At 42.2% G+C, this 20,133-nt stretch overlaps 1 protein-coding gene across 1 annotated transcript in view; it reads right to left on the reverse strand.

Annotated features, from left to right (window-relative positions):
• GPR176 (G protein-coupled receptor 176) overlaps positions 1-19,496 on the reverse strand; it is a 39,573-nt gene extending 20,077 nt beyond the window's left edge. Inside the window, exon 1 of the mRNA XM_065636414.1 lies at positions 19,211-19,496. Within this exon, the coding sequence (XP_065492486.1) occupies positions 19,211-19,439 (229 nt within the window). The 5' untranslated portion in view covers positions 19,440-19,496. The remainder of the gene's footprint in view (positions 1-19,210) is intronic.
• Between the last annotated feature and the right edge of the window lie 637 nt (positions 19,497-20,133).

Here is a 20,133-nt window from a genome sequence, read left to right on the forward strand (position 1 = left end):
TCTGAATGCTTGTTTTGTAAGCACAAATCACATCTGTGACATCAAACCTTTGGAGGCAAGGGATGGTAAACACTTCAGTATACTTCCATCCTACCTTGAGTCTGCACAAATGGGACAGAGCAGTCCCATTGCTCCAGGCATGACAATGATTCCCCTGATACCTACTCATTCATGCAAGGAAAAACAAAGCAAACTCCCACACGTGGTTTGTTACAGTTCTGAGGTCCAAGTTGGGCCCATAAAGGAAAACTCAGATCTGCCAACAGGTCCTGAGCTCAGATGTTACAGAAAATATAGGCTGGTGTTAGCAGCAGTAAACAAATAGAAGAGCCAGTTATAAAGTCACATTTATAATTTTTGAGTACCTTTTCTATTACATTTTTTAAAAGTTTTGCTCTAGTGACTGGCTTCCCTATAAATCTTCCTAAGAAAACCTTCCTGAAAAGTAACCAAGGCCTTTAGCATGAACTAGATCAACACACACCAGAGCATATGACCTGGTATAACATCCCATAAAATATGGAGGCCAGCAGCTTTATTTACCTAAGACAGTCAGTCATGGTAATAGCTGATAGTAAATCAGCAAAATGTTTATTTTTCAGACAGAACAAAATACAGGAATCTCCCTCTTTCCTGCTGAAACATCAACAACACATCAGGGCTCAGAGTAACAACCCCATCTGCTCCTCTCCTACACAGACTCCTACGCAGAAGGACCTTCTCCTCTCCACTACGCCTTCTCTCTGCACCTCACAACAATGCTGCCCTTTCTGTGTCACTTGTGACCTGGTGTAAGACACCGCTCCTTAGGTCACACAGCACAGAAATCTCTCTCAGCCCTCACCCTGATAAATCATGACAAAGCCGGGCAGGTGCCAGGTGCTGGTTCCCTTGCCCATGGATGGGGGGTTCAGCGCCCACATCATCCCTCAGCGCTGCCAGCCTCGGCTCCAGCGGTGCAGCTTGTGCCAAACAGCCCCATCAAGATTTCAGTGGCTTTCTCTTACCGGCTGCCAGAGGGTGTGAGATGCTGCAGAGAACAGAGTACACTTCCTTCCCTTACTGTGCCTGAGTGACCAGAGCAGGGAGAGGGAAGCATATTACAGATCTGGTTGCACTGCCTGACGAGTTTTCAGCAAGCTACCGCTGCTCTCGCTTTTCTGAGCTTTTTAAGTGGGGACATAGATTGGGCAAGAAAGGCAGAAAGCAGGCCATCCTCTGTCCGCCAGAAGGGTGTTCAGAGAGGCAGCACCTGCTGCCAGTAACACCCAAAGCAGGGTTACAGACATACCCTCACACAGATGCAACGTTGGGTACTGACATTCGTCTTGCACGAATGTTTTTTTACAATTATGTGCAGCCCCAGCCGGGCCCCCCAGCCCCTGCCCGCCGCTCCAGCAGCCGCCTCCAAGCTCGGACCTGGGCACAGACCTCACCGCAGCCGCCCCTTGGGGCATCGCCTCCTGTGTCCGGGGTGCACCTCACACCTCTGCCACTTCACTTCTCAGTTAAAGAGGTGAAACATGGTGCACTGCCGCCTTCCCCTCCTTAAGAGAGAGAACATTAAAAAGACAGCAAATATCTCACACAGATCTGCTCTTGACCTATACGTAGCTTCTTTCTTTTTTTTTTTTTTTTTTTGACCAGAGAAGCACCCTCTCTATTCCAGCTGGGGTAGCTATATCTATGGTTGGTTTCCTAACATAAAAAAAGTTAAATACAACAAATCGAAAGCTCTCATTTATCCTTAAGATGAAACCAAGGTTTCCCACTGCTTCACTGAAATATATGGCACTTTCTAAAATGTGTTCCTTGGGTAAGTGTTGCTGCAGTACAGGTCTATAATTTAATACTCCCTGCTGACTACTAACACACTACTAGTATCTGTGACTGCTACTACGTGCTGTTGTTGCAGTAGTTACCATGCCAAAAAGACAATTCTCAAAAAAAATCTCTCCAATTGCACTCAGGAGGTTTAGCAACAAAACAGAGTCAAAAGGTTACAGGAAAAAGGAGATGTGAGCAAACTCTTCAGGTTGACTGCTGTCTTCTCCATAGACCAAAGTAATTTTCTGTAACTTACTTCCATATCTGCTGTCAGATTGCAGTCTTTATTCCAGTTCTTCAGAATCTTTGCAACTATCAGAGTTTAAAAACCACAGAACTGTTTTTTTTATTGCATGCTCCTGTGATGGTCTCCATTTATAATCAATTTTTTGAGAACCCCTGAGCAGCAGCAAATTGTTCAAAAGACTCCCCAAGTTGTGGCAGAATTATTCCACACAGTGGTAGTATCCGATTAATCAGAATAACTGAAAGCACTCAACAACCAGCAGGGATTTTCTAATTAAGACTCTTCCAATGTAGAGAGTAATTTGCAAATCAAAATTTATTTTAAAAATAACTTAGGCTAGGCAAAATAGAAGTGGGGTTTTTTGTTTGTAGGGGTTTTTTTTTAAATCAAAAGTATACGAAAACTTGATTTCTAGAGCTTCCAAAGGTATAGCCTGGCCACTGTCGAGAATGAGAGACCAGAAATAGGAGTACTGAGATGAGATCACAGGGTTCCCTAAGTAGCCATGTTACCTTTGGAAGTCACTCATGGCCCCATTTTGCAAAAGCAGATAATGATTCTGCTGGACAACACCCCAAGCCTGATATTCAGGAGATGGCGAACACCCATCTGTACAGCTTCGCTAGACAGACAACCAAAATTCACTCATAATTTCTGACAATTTCAGCTGTATGGATGTATATGCACAACCATTGCTCCTTCTGCTCTTACCTTCATGTACTCTAGCTTCTTTTACTGTTTCCTTTGCTCTTCAGACTTTAGAAATCTAAATTATAAGCTCTTCAGACAACATCAAGCAGAATGAAGAGTGAGTTATGCAGATGTTGAAGACTTTCAAATGCCAGGGAAGCACAATTCCAAATATTGATTTATAATGCACAATACAGGCTCATGTCAAGTTTAAAACTTAAGTAAAATGATTAAGTCAGGGAAGAAGAAAAGAACAGTAATTAGTTCAAGACATAACTAAGGCAACTACTCTAGAAATTAGAAGCATTACAGACATGAAGTAAATTGTTATGGCAAAAAGCCAAGTTACATAGTCTTGACTAGTCTGAGCCTGGCCACCGTCTAGGATGAGAGACCAGAAATAGGTTCAGAAATTTTCTGGTGTCTAAGCATTTTCCATTCATCGCCCAAAGGATGTTGACACTGGTTTAAATGCACAAAAAGGTATTAATGGGGTCCATGGCTGATGGCTTAAAGGGACCTCAAAATTAATTTAGAGATTAAAATACAAAGGAGAAAAAGTGAGAGAGAAGGGAAATAGGAAAAACTCTGCCACATGGTGACAGAGAGGGGAAGCAATGGGGTCTCAAGACAAATGTCCTCCCCTTGGTGTCCTTGCCGGAGCAGCTGCTGGTGATGGTGAAGACAATGAGGCTGATGATGCCTTTCACTATGCTTTTCCCTAGTAAGAACAGTACTTTTCATCAGGACCCACTCAAATGCCCCATTTCCCACACACACAACACTCGGCACTGCCTGGAACACACCTCATCAGGTGCAAGAGCTGCTCATCACTCATTGCTAAGCTTTGTGTATATCTACAATTGGGATATGTTTATCAGATATTTAAAAAGCTATTACATACTTTGATATTCACTAAGTCTTTTTCTTCCCCCATTGTTAAACTAAAGGTTACTAAACAAGAGGTCAGCGAAGGCAGGGGAAAGAAGAGAAGATTTTTTTTTCCACTGGTGGCAATCACTTGCGTGTGTGAAATTCAAGATGTTAAACAAGTTTAATGATAAAAAGCATCAAAGCTCAAGACAAATGATTGTGCTATCTGATTAAACAAAGTGGTTAAAGCACCTGCCACTTATAGGCAGCAAAAAACCTCAGCACACTATGCCAATATCCTTGTCCCCAGGGTATGGTAGTTCAATTCAAGTGTCACCTCGGCACATGATGGCTGGAACCTCGTGACCAGGTGCAAAAGATCAGTTAAACATTAATTTCATTTTATTCTGAATAGAGGTGCTGACACTGAATAAGAGTGATCATTTAGAACAGGTTTATGCAAACAAATGCAAATTTTTGTGTTAAACATGGCTTACAAATGATAACGTATAATTAGGTAGCATATTGTCTGAATGAAGAGAGACACAAGCTTGATATGAGAGGTAAATAATCTCAACTATTACATAGCAAAGCAAAAATGTGTACAAAGATGGATACTGCTTTGGTTTTTTTAAGCAGGAAGGCTGGTCTTTTGCTATCTCTCCCAGAAAACCCGTCTTCCAAAGATGACTAGATAAACAGATTTCATTTGTGGTACAGCAAAAGTAGGTTCTGCTTTAGTGTGCTTCGATAAGTCAGTGGTAAAGACAAACACATCAAGTCCATGTCTAAAATAAAATTAAGTTATTTGAAAAATTCTGTTCCTTAAAAGCAAACAATTAAACAAAAAATACTTCACTTAAAAAGCTGCTGCTACCTTATATTGATCATGCTGTACTTTATGCTAGCAACTGAGAATATATGGAAATGCAAGAGCGTTTTAGCCACCTAAGGCTCCAACACAGACTGCATAGAGCCATGGACTTGCAGTATGGTATGTGTAGAATCAGTTCATGTTCAGGCCATTCTTACTGCTTGGGTTTACACGTTCTCCCTACCCTGCAGCAACACAAGACAGACACCTCACCCCAGGCTGCCACACCAGTCTCAGAGATAGTCCACTTCCACACTACAGCTGGATATGCAGCACAGAAAGTCAGTTTTCAACAACTTAAAAAAGGAGTGGTCTTGTTCTTCCAGACTAGTGTTATTGGACAGATATGACTATACACCACATGAAGATGGCCTTGACCAAAGACTGAAGCGGACTCACAGCCTGCCTATCTCCCAGTCCACAGGAAAACCTTGCAGACAGCCTGCAGGCAGGCAAACTCACCCCAGTTCACTCAGAGACCACATCTCTCTCCACCCCTCCAAATAAAAACCAACTAAATTCTCTTTTGCATATCATATTCTCAGGACTGCGAAGTTACCTGCTCTCTGAAAATAGTAGAATGTATAGACAGAGACTGTTAACAATCCTTCATCAACAGTGCTAAGATACATGTAACATTATTAACAGACTACCATGCAAATAGCAACCATCTTTCTTAGCTCTCTGCTTATATCAAATGAAGAAAAGACCATTTACTAGCAGCGTAGACAAATTACAGAGGTTTTTGGGCTCTATTTGCCCTTCCTAGACATTTCCACATATAATTTCTTCGGTTTAGACCCTATCACATAGAAACGTCTTTGACCACATAACCCGCATTTTCGGTCGCAAAGCAATCACCTCTGACCATTGGATTGGCCCCAGCAAATATAAGGTGTTCTGAGGCAGCTACATATTCGGATCTGTCCACATTATGCTCTAAGAAATTACTGGAGAAACAGAATCCAAAGAGTAGTTCAGTGTTTTCAGCTCTTTTGGAACCTGAAGTGCAATTTTACTTTCTTAAATGCTTAAAATAATCAAAATAAGTCTCCAGAGGCTGGTACCACATCACACAGTATCAGCCTTTACCAACTGCATGGGTGTTTTAGTATCTCCTTTAACCAGATTCTTTTCTTCTGCTGACTGTGTTTTAAAAACTGAAAAAAACAAAAAGACGTCTTTGCTGTCTATTACAGAGGCTTGTTACCGTCACAAAATTTTTAGTGTGGTGGCAATTTGTTTCTTTTTTTCAATTTAAATTGCAGACATAGAATACTGAACTTATCTAGTGTTCATGCTAGATTTGGCTAACTGTATTGGGTGAAAAAAAGGATAATAGATAAAAAATTTTATAAGTGAAGAAAAAGAACATCCTGTAATACACTATTGAGTTCTGCAGCTGTTTCTGCAAGTATTATAGTAATTCTGCTGACCTGTACATGTTCCTTGCAATGTTCCCTTTTTCTACTAATGCATCAACGTTTGGGTGAAATGGACAAAATAAGAACTGTATCTTTTAAAGCATGTGTTCAAAAAAATATGGACGTGTTAAAGACCAGTATAGATGGCAACATCCCACTATAATTTCCTGATGATTAGCAGTCATATACACAGTGTTACTTTACACATGTGTAGTTTCCCAGACTTAACCTATACAAGATGGAGACACAGTATATCTGCAAAAACCAGATAGATGCTACATCCAGTCACCACAGGGTATTTGTGCACTCCAAACAAAATTGCTGTGATGGGAGTACATATAGCAAACAACAGGCAATCAAACAGGGCAGGTGACAGAGCTGTTTTGCTCAGGAAAGGCAGAATGGTGGGAGGGCAAGCAAGGCTGGTGAGATTGGGGCTGGCCTGCTTCCTTTGGTGGCCACAGGCTTTGCGTGAGTGGGTATTTGCTGAGGCTGTTCTGAGTGTTTGCCAAGCGACTGCTGCGGAGGATATAACAGGGTGGGATGTGGGAGGTCTGCAAGGTGGTCCCTCGATCCTGACAAGAAGGCTGAGCATATCGAGAGCAGAGGCGACAACAGGGCAAAAGGCAGAAGCTAAATAACTAGAGGAGCATAGTAAACAGGGGAAGGCAAGATGGAAGAGTGCACTGGGAGCTTGCACTAGCAAAAGTACAGATGAGCTTGCTTCTCCACACATACTCATTCATACATGCACACACTCTTCAGTTTATCTCATATAGGCTACATCTTACTTCACTGCTAAGCATCTTAAAAAGGCTACAGTATGGTAGGACAGCAGACTTAAATATTGAAGCAAAAGACAAGCTAAGTGTCGTGGTTGAGACGGACAAACGACAGCTAAGCTACTAAAATTTTAAAAAAGCTAACATGTTAACCTCAACATGCCAGTCAAAGTCCAGGAACAGACAGTGCTACTGGCCAGAGTGCAGCACATGCGATTACCTGTTCAGGGGCAGGTTTTGTGTGTGTGTGTGTGCGTGTGCGCGCAGAGTGCAAGGAGCTCCTGGCCCTCATCTTCTTCAGGGGGCAGTGGCTAAGCTGGAACAGATAGGAGAAACAAAAAGATCCCAGATGAGGCCTACAGGACAGTGCTGCATAGCCTCACCTCCATTGCAGCAGCTCTTGCAGTGCTGGGGCCATGAAGCTCAGGGGAGGACAGGATCCATCTGAACAAGGGTTTCTTCTTCCATACTGGATGCACCTGCCGTAGAAAGGACTCCAAGGAAAGGAAGCAGCAGCAGCAGGAGGTTGCTTTACCAGGCAGAGAGCCAGCTGGCTTGGAGACATCGGGGAGTAAGGACTGCAGTGTAACTCGCCTGTCAGGTGCAAAGGGAGCAGACCTCCCAGCATCTCCCAATAGCCCAAAAGGAAGGGTAGGGTCAATGGTCAGTCTGTGTCAGTACTGGTGACACAGGGAAGTGTCAAAGGGATGTTCTGGAGGTTCAGTTCGGGTGAACAACCACGATACTGAAGCCCAGGACCCTCCTAACCAGTGTCATTAAGAGACTTAATAAGAGCTGTATACATTATGGGCAGGCAGACATCTGGTGTCCCAATGCATGAATGAGATGGTGATGCTGATTTTAGATACATCAAAAAAGGGGGTACCTTTTGAGACAAGACAGACCTGCAAGAGAAGGACAGGCTGGCTGTACCTTAACCAAACTGGAGGCAGGCTGAAAATTGCAGGAAAACATTTAAAGTAAAAGCTGGGGAGAGCCAAAAGGCATAAAGAAGCACCTGATTCAGACTGACACAGTCCAAAGAGGTTGTAGCTAATGCTCCTTTGAAACGGCCATGGGAAATAAACAGCCTAATACAACAAAGAGAAAAGGTGCATCACACTACCCTCTCTGTTCTAGATACTCCTTAAAACTACAGATATTAAATTGAAATAACAACAAAACCCACTCTATCTCAATATTTTTCCACTTTTTCCAATTAATTCAGGCAATAGCAATAGAAAATGTATTTAGGCTCTTGTATGGCTGACTTTGGTGTTTGTTCTACAGTATCAGAGAAATTATCTGGTTCTGCCATAAGAAATATACTAATAGATACACAACAGAAGTACGGCGTGCTGGAGTCTGAACACAAGCCAAGTGACACAAGATATGTAGAGAATGGCAGAAGAGGTTACACAAGAAGCAATATCACTCCGTAATTTATCAGTCTTCTGGAAGAATTGTTGAGTTCTTGCATGGAATTGCTTTGACAGACAAGAGAGTAAGTCAAAGGTGGCAGAAAAAACAGACGAAACCCACAGTCTCTGCCCTTCAAAAAATTACAGGCTTTTTTTTTTTTCCCCCCAAGAGAACTGGCAGAACAGAAGGAAGGACCCCATTTGTCAGGAAGTAAGACTATTCATGATGGAGAATAATGTAAATTAGTGTTGAATATCATAACTAATAAAGCATTTTAAAAGGCAGCAGTCCACAGCAATCTCCCAGCAATCCCGAACAACAACAAAAGACCATAAGCGGAGAATAAGACAATTAGAGCCCTCCCTGACATCACCACTTCCGCTTCACTACCACTTTTGTTACTACCATAATTGCCATTTGCATTGTCAGGCAGATCTAATGCCTTACCGTAAGAGGCTATGTGATTTCTTTCCCAGAAGGCCTTTCAATACAGGATATTCTCCTTATTGCAATGTTTCTATGGAAGCTAGCTGACTACAAGCCACCGGTTCTTGTCCCTGCTTCCAGCTGCTAAATCTAATTTAAAGATGCTAAAAATAAAAAAGGCTCACATGTAACAGTACTGTCTGGAAAGCAAGAGGCTGTACCTCCTACAGGGATAGCATTTAATCAGCAGTGAAATGAGGAGAGGTATAATACAATAATTGTTTCCTTGGTACTTCTGCCATTTGCAAACTTTCTAGCAGTACCTAGCCCACTCTCGAAACATTTTCAGGACGCCTTCCTTGTTAGATTTTGAGACAGCAAGTATAGGAAACATAACACAGAGAAGTCCAAAGTCTTTGGACTTCCAGTTCAGCTGTTGCCCAGTGACCACCTGTACTGGACACCCAAGAATTCAGAGCCATTTACAAATTCTGTGATGGGCCAGGGAGGAAGAGAGGGGGAATCAAAAGAAGTGCAACAGGAAAACAAAACATTATATTGATAATTTGGGAATTTTTCCTCAAATGTATACAGGATGTTTAGAAAATCCATTTTTCTCTGCAAAACACTTCACATTGATATTCCCACTAGTACACATACAATTTACTGTATAATCTCAGAGCCTCAACATACCCAAATTACCAAAAAGAAGTCCAGTTTGTAGCTTATATTAGGAAATGTGATTACAGGCTCATCTCCATGAAGATGAAGGAGAAGACAGGCACAACAGCAGGAAGGAGAAAAGTATATGACTACCTAGAGCTTGAAAAATGCTCCAAATAACTGACAAACTTACTTTTTCCAACACCAGACAAATAAGAAATTAGTTGTTAAAGACGAGCAGAAGAGAATAAAAACCTCATTTAAGTGCTCGTTTCACCTGCTCAATAGCAAGCCGATAAATGAGATCAGTAAGAGAACACCATTTAAAATTATTCCTAAGTGCTTGGGTTCATCCATGCCTGCAATGATAACTTACTGTCCATAATATCCAATACAAAATTTTAATGTATCTAAACTTTCACCAAAGTTCAAAACAGTCAGTGATATATACACCAGCTGGCATTTGAGCAAATGTAACTCACAATGAAAAGCAAAACATGACATTCAGTCACTTAGTTAAACAGCTCTGGTTCACAGCTGTCATTAAAATGTTCACATGGGGACTACAGACAATAAAATGACTGGTATCAATCAGTTTCACCCTAAATAGGGATCAGTTTAACATCCTCAACACACATGACGTTTAAAGACATCGACTAACCCCCCAGCACAAGCCTGAGGAACGCTCTAGCATACAGTATCCCTAGAGTACCAGGCACTTGCATTACAGGTATAAATCATTGCATCTCACACATTTCCAGACTGGGTAAATCATTGTTTTCCCAATGTCTCTCTCCTAAAACCCAGCAGGGACACCCGAGCAGCCCCTCGGCCAGGCCCGGCGCCTGGGCTGAAACACAAGGAGAAGAGTCGTCTCCATGGCAACAGGTCTCACCGCCCCGCTTCTTCAGCTGCTCCCCAAACTCAATTTTTCTTCTGAGGAGAATTGCTTAGTAGTTCACCTGAAGACACACAAAAAGCAAATGCATGACAGCTATTCCAGACAGGTTTTATCAAGGATGCAGCCTGACCTGGGCTTACAGCTGCAGAGTCCGTCATTCCTGAGGCCTGGAATCACCCACAGGAAAAAGCAGAGGAAAATTATTATTCTGATGTTATGATACTGTAATATGTTATTACTATGCAATTATTATTACATTAAAATATCACCACTCATATAATTACATTTTCCTGATGCTTTCAGTGACTTTTTCTCTGCCAAACTTCAACTATTCCAGCTGATCAGCAACAAAGTCAATCTGTGCAAAGTGCCTGGTTTAGAAGATTTCACCTAAAACAATCCCAATGTTTTTAAGAGAGACACCAGTAGAAACAAAACATCTTCTTTCCCATACTCAAACCTTCGGTGCACTTTTTTTTACCCTCAGATGATTCTACTCTTTTTGGGGACAGGGGTACAAAATTTTGCTGGAGCTACTGCAGATGTGCCTCTCTTTCTTTAAAAATTGGCTCAGTCTAGCCTTTCATCATGTGCCTGCAGTATTTTTTACTGCAAGATTCCCTGCTTCATTCTTTATAGAAGATGCTTGCGGCAAACTTCACTGGTAGCCATTTCAAAATACAAACATTTATTTCGTATGCTGGTATGTATTTGCCTTTACAAACACATTACCTAGACTGCCAGTTAACGTAGGATTGCATCCCAGAAGGGATCTATCCCTTTATAAATCAGGTGCTGTAACAATTCCATTTTACATCTGCTGTGCACAGGTGTCGAGACAGGGAGATGACAATCAGTTTGAAGGGCAGGGACAGGCTGGAGCCAAACAGCTCATGGGAAATCCTCAGGAAAATGGGAAATCCTCAGGAAAAGAGATGAGCGTGAAGTGTCCTGCAGGACATAGGGAAGGCAGACGGGGTTCACTTTTCACTTGGAAATCTGGTATCTGTTTCAAAGCCCTCTGTTTCCTTTCAAAGGACACCTCCCTTGGATATCATCACAGTGTGGTTAGAAACCAGGAGGTAACCAATCTAACCGACAGCTTTCAAAGAAGTGCCATAACCACTAGGTTAGAGTTCAAACTGTATCACAGCACCCTCAGCCTTTCCAGTGAAATCTCCTTCTGTACAAAACAGATTTGGGAAAACAAAAGAGCAAGTAACAAAAGAGGCTCATTCCTCAAACCCTAATGAAGGCATTGATTCACAAGGTTTGGGAAGGTTTCCTGGATTTGAGATTATTTGGGATACATTTAGTACAAAATGCACGAAAGTAAGATGCACATTCAGTCTGAGGAGTAGACACTGGCACTGAGGACATCCCTTTCTCATTACAATTTTCATCCATTGTTTAGTGTGAGGTGTTTTTTCCTATATGTCTGAAACAAATGATTTTTAAAGAAGAAATTTGTGCAGTCTTATCTACATGGCTAACATGAAAATTGTGAACAGCCTCAAGTAACCTCAGAGCACATGTAGACTCTCAGATCTGGGAAATATGAAAAGAACAGAAACTACAAACGATGATAATGGGATATAATCTCCCCTAAGCCTAACATGACATGAACATTTAGCTATGCCCATGATACAGCCAGTAAAAGCACAACTCTCACAAGCTCTCCCACTTAACTGCAATTATAATAGTACAATATGTAAATTTGTATGTAAATAAGAGAACTGTAGAAAAATCGACATTAAGATTGACAGAGCCCATATTGTGAGCTCCCTCACAACTATTACTCCCTTTTCCTGAGAATAATGAAGGTGCTCTTGTTCAGTGCATTCCGCCCATCAATTTTATCTCCCTTTCAAGCTAAGCTCACTGTGCATGCCAGCTTCAAGTGCTCTGTGGAGATCCTCTTCTTCATTCCAAGATCCCTTCCCACCACTTGCACTCAGCTGAAGGCAGCCACAGCCACCTCCTGTCACCTCTCCCCGACAGAGCTCAGAAGTAATACTCCTTATTTCTGTCAAAGGGTTGGTTGTAGTGCTAAAGTAGTAATTAGCCTCTGCAGATCGATTACCTCTAATAACAAGAGAAAAATATCCTTCATAGAGCATTATTGCTTTATTTCTGTATTCACTACAAATCTGATCTCAAGAATCTTTGATAAAAATGAAGCTATTAAAAATTTACCCACTTCGAAAAGGAGCCCTATGTCATCCCAAGCCTGGGGGTGGGGGGAGCGGGGAAAAAGGCAGCTTTAATTTGCCATTCAGCAGTTACATTGTCACTTAGTTAAAAGTCATTGTCCACATGTATCCTTTTTCAAAGTAGTGACAGCCACAAGGGTAAAAGCAGTAACTTTGTATTCTTCTGAATCACATAGCTAATATTTTTTCACAGTTATCATGTTCAAATACTCGTTTTCATAAACTGTTAATTCATTTTTGAATAGCAGCCAAGAATATACTAGAGCTTTTTGCTGTTGTCTTTTCATGCTGGAGGAGGGGGTGGTGGGAAGAAGTTATCTGAATTAAAAAATACTATGAATTTCAGGTTACAAATGCAAATTCTTAAATCCAATGAAAAACAACCTATAAGCTTTGCTCTATGCCTCTGACCTCAGACTGAAAGATCTGAAGCTTCTATTTCTTCTGACCACAAGTGCGCAATGAGTAACACCAAGAGCACTGGTGCTGTGCTTTACTGAGACACAGGGCAGTGCTAGTTGCAGTCCTGCCATACTGTATTTAATCCTCACAGTACATTCTGTATATTAGAACCTCAAACAGCCTGAGGTATGCCCCAAAAATGAAAGAGTGAGATCACTGCACGAGCTCCATCTCACTATATGGTCTTCACAATGAGAGAACAAATGAGAAAATCTAGAATGTACCCAGTTTACACAAGACTCAGAAGGGGGGGAGTGGGAAATAAAAAACAACTAGGGTAATATAACAGAACTGCTGCACAGCACGCTTCTCAAATATCAGAAACTTCTTTACCTTAGGGTCGTCTTATCTGTAAAGCCAATGCAGATACACCTGCACAGCCCGATGTAGCTCCCAGTCTGCTAGTCACTATGGGAGATGCCAGCTGAGTCTTACCTTCCTGGCCCATTGATTTCAGTCAATCAGAGTCTTCTCTTCACCACAGCAGACGACAAACACTGGTCTCCCCTCGAATGGCTCCTGAACGTCCTGGTTCCTCAGCCTGCCCTGTGAGAACAGGCCCTGTCCACTCATGGCAGAGGTACAGACAAACAAGCACAACGAGAAAGCCATGAGCACAGTCACCTGAGCCATGCATTGCTCTGGGACATGCCAACCATCGATTGACAACAAATCATACAAAAGCTGATTCTCCATTCTATTCTCCAGCAAGAGGAACCAACTTGCCACGGACAGGGGAACACTACGAATCTTCCTTCTCTACCATTCAAATGGTACTTGCCAGTCCTCTTCCAAATAAACCCCTACTCAATCAGCACAACTCATCAAATCTCTTTTTTCTTTTTTACTTACAGAAGAAAAAAAAAAATCCCAATCAGAACTTTACTCCTGCTCAAAGAGGAGCAACTTCAGAAACTGCATGGAAAAACTGTTCTTTTGTTGCAAATTTGTACCACTGATAGCACTCTGATGCTGTTGCAATAGGTGGCAGAACAACACTGCAAAGTGGACACTCAGAGGACAGACTCTGAAACAAGAACCCAGAGACAGATAAATAGGGTAACATGCCAAAAACAAATCATGAGAACAGAGAACACGGCCTCCATCTTCAAAACTTTAGTAATTTGACAGGGCAGTAGTTCTAAACCTAAATTTTATGTTATCCTTCCTTTTATCAACTTCACATGAACACCACCATCCCTTCAATAGTAGCCATTTGAACTTGCCAGTGAAGGACCTGAACCAGTATTACCATGAGTGCAAACTATCACTCACTTCTACAAGCAATCCTGACTTTGTCATCTTAGCCACATCCATTTGGTAGCAGGTGGAGGGAACTGGCTCAAAACACAGGTTAGACAAAACAAAACCATTTCTACAGTTCTCACAAGGCAGTAAAAAATGATCTAACCTGAGTCAGGCAGAATACACAGGGGACCGCAGAGTAGACAGATCTGTGTGGGATTAGTGGAAGTGCAGCAATCTCAATGCGAATCTCTACCACTCTTGTTCTTCCACTGACAACTTCCACATCCTTTCAAAACAAGTTAGGACATGCAAAACTCAAATCTCTTGACATCTTTCACCACACAGGATTAAACCAACCAAAGGGAATCAGTACCAACAGCATGTGCTGTTTCTCATGATATATTGCTCCCATCTGCGTCCTTCCTAACGACCAGTAAAATCAGCTGCTTCTTGCTATTGGTGCCTTTCCCTTTCCCTCATATTTTAGCTTTCCTTATGATAAACCAATTAGGGGCAATTGAGGGGTTCAAAAAACAGTCATTCATATGAGAGAGCTGACAGAAGCAGTGTAATTATTTTTGCTTCAAATAAAAGTTATTATAGGAGAATAGAAGCAATCATACTGTACCTGCACTGCTGTGGCCTAAGCAGACTACTGAGTCCAATTCATCTGACCCCACACCAGAAACACTTCTCTACACATGTACTTGTCCTTCCAGAGCTCTTGAGGCACCCATTCTCTTGATTTCAGGAATTACCAAGTACATGTGTGGATCAGAAAAGGAAAGTGGCATGGTTCTTTTCCTCATTCTTCTGCTGACGTTCGGCACACTTGTATTTTTTTCTCTAACATGCTTCACATTCCCTGATCCAAGTACAGTTCAAACAGCAGAACATTAAACATTAGTGGCAAGTATTTTTACTGTTTTATCCTAGCTGTGCTCTGAGTTCACAGAATCATAAAACAGTTTGGGTTAGAACAGACCTTCAAAGCTCATCCAGTCCAACCCCCTGCAATGAGCAGGGACATCATCTTCAACTAGATCAGGTTGCTAAGAGCCCTGTCCAGCCTGGCCTTGAATGTGTCCAGAGATGGGGCATCTACCACCTCTCTGGGCAGCCTATTCCAGTATTTTACCACCCTCAGTGTAAAAAAACGTCTTCCCCATGTCTAGCCTGAATCTCCTCTCCTTTAGTTTAAAACCATTACTCCCTGTCCTAGCACAACAGGCCCTGCTAAAACGTGTCTCCCCATCTTTCTTATAGGCCCATTTTAAGTACTAAAAGGCCGCAATAAGGTCTCCACGGAGCCTCCTCTTCTCCAGGCTGAACCACACCGACTCTCTCAGTCTGTCCTCACAGGAGAGCTGTTCCAGCCCTCTGATGATCTTGGTGGCCTCCTCTGGACCCTCTCCACAGGATGACAGCGCTAATAAGGCCTCCTAGTCTCATACATACTTGGTGCCTCACCTTGTGTAAGTTCATCAACATGTGTAAAGCATTTAAAGCTCCTCAGATGAATTCCCCAGTTCACGCACTCAGCTAAGCATCACAGACAGATATGGCAAGTCTTGAATATACTGCAAATCTTTCCTTCATGGAGGCAAACTGAGCTGCTGATCAGAACTAAACTGACCAAATTTCTCCCTCCATTGCTTTGTGCTGAAACCTCATGGTAGGCTACAGCCAAAGGAGTGCATAACAGGTACTAACAGTACCAGTTGCATCCAAAGTATAGAGATGCTGATTTACCCCATTTTATTCCTCAGTCCTCAAATAATTAGATCATAAGTAGTTTGCTAAGCAAGAGCTTTCACAAAAGCAGTGGAAGAGCAACAGTAGGAAGTTCGTGCAAACAGACTCAAAGTCATATGAACAGCTATTTAAAACTGTAACATTTAGGCACATCACAGCTTAATTAACTCAGTAACTCATAACTAAGTTATCTGAAGAACTCTCATTTCCAACTGCCCTAAATTATAAGTGATTTTTAGACTAATAATTATGTTTTGTCCATTCCAGACATGGAATAATCTGATTCTCTACAAAATCTGAAATTTTTAAAAATGAAAACTTTCTACAATCTAGCACAAAAAAAACAGAGAAAAATCTACCAATGAGCAAGCTTCTTCTTGATACTTCTGTTAGATACTCTGACATACATGTTACGGTCACATCCAGGTTCAAGCTTTGGCAAGCTTGTGACAACTATATAATCCTTTTTAAAGACAGAGAAAAATTACAAAATCTAGTATCATTTTTATTCCTACCTAAAATAAATAAATAAATTGAAGATGTGCTTTCAGTGTATTGTAAAGTAACCATAAAGAAGAACGGTTTGACTCTTTCTTGTCCTTAGCAGGTATCATGAAACACTCATCATAGCACTGTCCTTTCACAACACAGGGAAAACTAACACAACAATTTCTCCTACTGTTAGAAGTCTCCCCACGGGTCTCAGACAAGGGTCCTAAATGGGAGAGAAAAACATAGTGTACATCTCTCTCACAACTAACCATCACTATCACATTTTTATGCGCAGCAGAAACCCAAATTAAATTCAAAACCCCAACTGTGATACTTCCCTCTTGTAGGACCTGCACCTCTCCATGCTGCAGACTGCTGTTCATGTCTGACCCCAGTATTCATTATCAAGACCGAGGCATACCCGTTTGTTCCCTTTCAAGCTGGAAGCAGAAATAATTTATTCCTTTTAAAACGGTAGTGCTATTTTATCCAACAGCAAAGTGGCCTGGGCACACACTGACATTGTGGGATGTACAAGCTGCATGCCCTCCTAAACCAGAAAGGATTCAAACCCATAGGTCCTACCCCTGAAGAGAGTGCCCCCCATCTCATGCTTTAGGGGGAAGGATAGTCATCATTCCCCTTGAAGGGTTTCCCCTCTGCAAACAGAAGCCCAAGACCCACTGGACTGAAGAACCCGGTATTCTGCAGCTCAACTGAGGGGCTCAACTGAGGGAGAGGAGAGCTGAATGCCACCCATGCTCTGAGGACCATGGCAGAGAACAAATTAAGAGGAAAACTTAATTAACAGCATTTGTGCAAGCATAAGCGTGAGGTAAATATCAACTTGTTCTCCCCTGCTAATGCAGACATAGCGTGCAGCACATGCACAAGTAAAACTTCTGGCACATATGAAGGTTGAGCTTGCAGGCACCAAAACCGTGAGACCTTCTGGAAATCAAAGCTTCAGCTTCTTTGTGACTTTGTTTCCATTCATTAAAGAGGCAATAGTAGTACATTCATAGGCATGATATGGGAAGACGTTTTTAAAGACTCTCAAGTTTTCAGCTCTTAAGATAGCATGTCATAAATGTTCTTAAAATAGTGTTTTGGGCAGCAGGGAGACTGAAAAAGAAGGCAGTTTCAAAAATATAGCTAAAATCAGTTTATATCACTGTAAATTCCTCCAGCCCACTGATAACGTTTGTCATTGGACTACTACATTTTCATATTAAAAAAAACAAACACCAAACAAATAAAGAAACAAACAAAACAAAACCACACCACATCATTTCCTCTCCTGTTTTGCTCTTTGATAGGCTTAGAGAAGTTACTGATCCGGAAGATTCATCAACCTCCCAGGCATCCAATCTGTAGATAAAGCCCTTATAACAGGTCCAAATCTTTTCACAGAGTCCACCCCTCGAAAGCAAAATGCAGGAGCGCCAAACCATGTTTTACCATAACTATAAATTTTGCAAGGCTACTGTATTTTTTGTTCGGCTAGTTGGTTTTTAAAAACTCCTAACTGCTGAAGGCATGATTACATGACAGTGTTGGTTTTCTTCTTCCAATAAAATTTGAGGATCTGTGCTCATGAAAGTTAACTCTGGACATACAGACCAAAGGTAGGCTCCTAAGGCTTAAAACCCAAAAAATAAAGAACTATAATCCTGACTTTTCTCATACAAATTTGTTATATTTAGGACACTATTTGCTGGCTATCATTTTGTGCCAGGCACTATCCGACATACAGAAAAAGAGAGCCCTTTCCCCACACTAAGTATGCCCTAAGTAGAAAAAAAAAAAAAAGCAACAACCATAAGGATTATCCCCACTGGACAAAGGAGTAATTAGGCCAAAAGACTCAGCGATTTACAGTAATTACCAGTAAGTGTATCGCTGACTGAGCCCAGAGCTCAACACTGTTCCAAGACTCTGCTTACCATCTTCTTAGAAATTATTTAAATGATATTAAATATTACCAAGAAGAAATCGATATCAGAATTCATTACCATGATTTTAGCACTACTCAAGATCGGGAAAAACAAAAACAAATCCTTGGTAATAAGAACCAATGACCACCAGCAAAGTCCTACTGAACTCACCTCAAAAAGCTGGAGACTTTCTCAGTCAAGCCTTGTGTGAAAAGCCTCATCATCATCATCATCTCCAGCAACTAGCTTTGAATGACTTAGATAGTAGTGGGATTTTACTGAAATCCAGCTTACCGATCTCTCAAATAATGCTAATGTGACTGACAATCAGGCTTATTTTGCTTGGGTTTTTTTCAGAGGGATGAGAAGTTCACATGTATTCCTAATAAAACAATGTACTATAAGCACCTAGAAAGCAAAAGTACACACATTTGTAAAGTTAAACAGCTGTATATTATGTGTTTACTACCACATATCTGAAGTGTGTGATTCCTAATTTATGTAGAACAAGTAGGCAAGATTGCACATGGTTATACATAAAGTACTTCTAAAGGATTCATCTGAAATCTGCAGGACAAAATGTAGAATTACTGCAGTGTGAAACAGAAATTCAGTAAAACTTGTTTAAAACACTCCACACCGTCTTCTATGGTAAAGAGAATGGATCCCATTATACTTGAAAATAAGGGTCGAATCAATCTGTTAAATGTTTGCCCATTTAAATTCTGATAGAAAAGTTTACTATGTAACACATACATATAGTGTACCAGTTCTCATCTGTGATGAATAGCTAACCTATTATACTAATAGCTTTTACACATCAGAAATCCACAAGGAACATGAAATCATACACCTGAGGACCTAAAATGCAAAAAAGAAGAGTCACTAAGGCAGCAAATGATGCTAGTCACCTTTTGGTCTGCAGTCGCTGACCATAAGGGCATCAACAAAAAACTCCAGCGACATGAACTCACCCAGCAAAGACCCCACGAAGATGACGATTTGCACGGTGGTGGTGAAATGCCGGTAGGTCTGCTCTTGGCCGTGCTCCTCGCTCTCGGTGACCCCGGCCTGGCTGCCGTTCCCACCGGGCCACGCCATGTGCCCAGCCGAGGTGTTCCTCATCTCCAGAGCTCTGGTGACAGCCTGGTACGGGGCGTGCTCGCTTTCATTCCTCGAGGTCCAGTTTTTGTCGTACCCCATGGCGAAGTTCCCACCTTCCTTGCGGCCACCTAACGACCACAGGCTACGGAGCCCCTGCCTTCGATGACTGAACGAAGCCCACAGGCAAAAGAAGCGCTTCTGAGGACAAAGCCCCACCTCTGACACCTGGAGGCATCTTCACCACATTTCTGTGCCCCTGAAGGCAGGCTTGGCTTTCACGTTTCTACCTCGTAAACCATGATAGCCAGCAAAGAAAAGGAGAAAATAAAGCGGGCTCCTCCTGGAGTTCAGCTGTCCCACGGTTCTTGCTTCACAATAACACAGCATTTCCTCAGCATGTTTCACCGCAACAAACGTGAGCACGGCTCAGCCTCCGAACCCTGCCAGCTCACCGTGCGCCCGCCGCGTACACGCTCGCTCGCACACAGACTCACTATACGTTAACACCGGCTTGGAAAAGTTGACGGACCGCAAGCTCCGTCCCTGCACTCCATCGTCAGCCTTGGCGTTAGGTCTCCTCAGAGCCCCGGGGAGGGAAGCGCCCTGTTTCCCGCGGCACGGCCGCAGCGCTCTGGTCTCCGCTGCCCGCTGCTCCCGTGCGGAGCCGCGGCTCCGTGCCTGCTCGCTCTGCGCCACGCTGGGCGCCGGGAACACCCTCACACACCGCCCAGTGGCTTCCGCTGCACTCCAGCTACTTCTCGGGGAAAATTGATTTGGTTTTGAATCCCCGGGC

Source organism: Caloenas nicobarica, chromosome 5, assembly GCF_036013445.1.
Source record: "Caloenas nicobarica isolate bCalNic1 chromosome 5, bCalNic1.hap1, whole genome shotgun sequence".
Taxonomy (NCBI): Eukaryota; Metazoa; Chordata; class Aves; order Columbiformes; family Columbidae; genus Caloenas; species Caloenas nicobarica.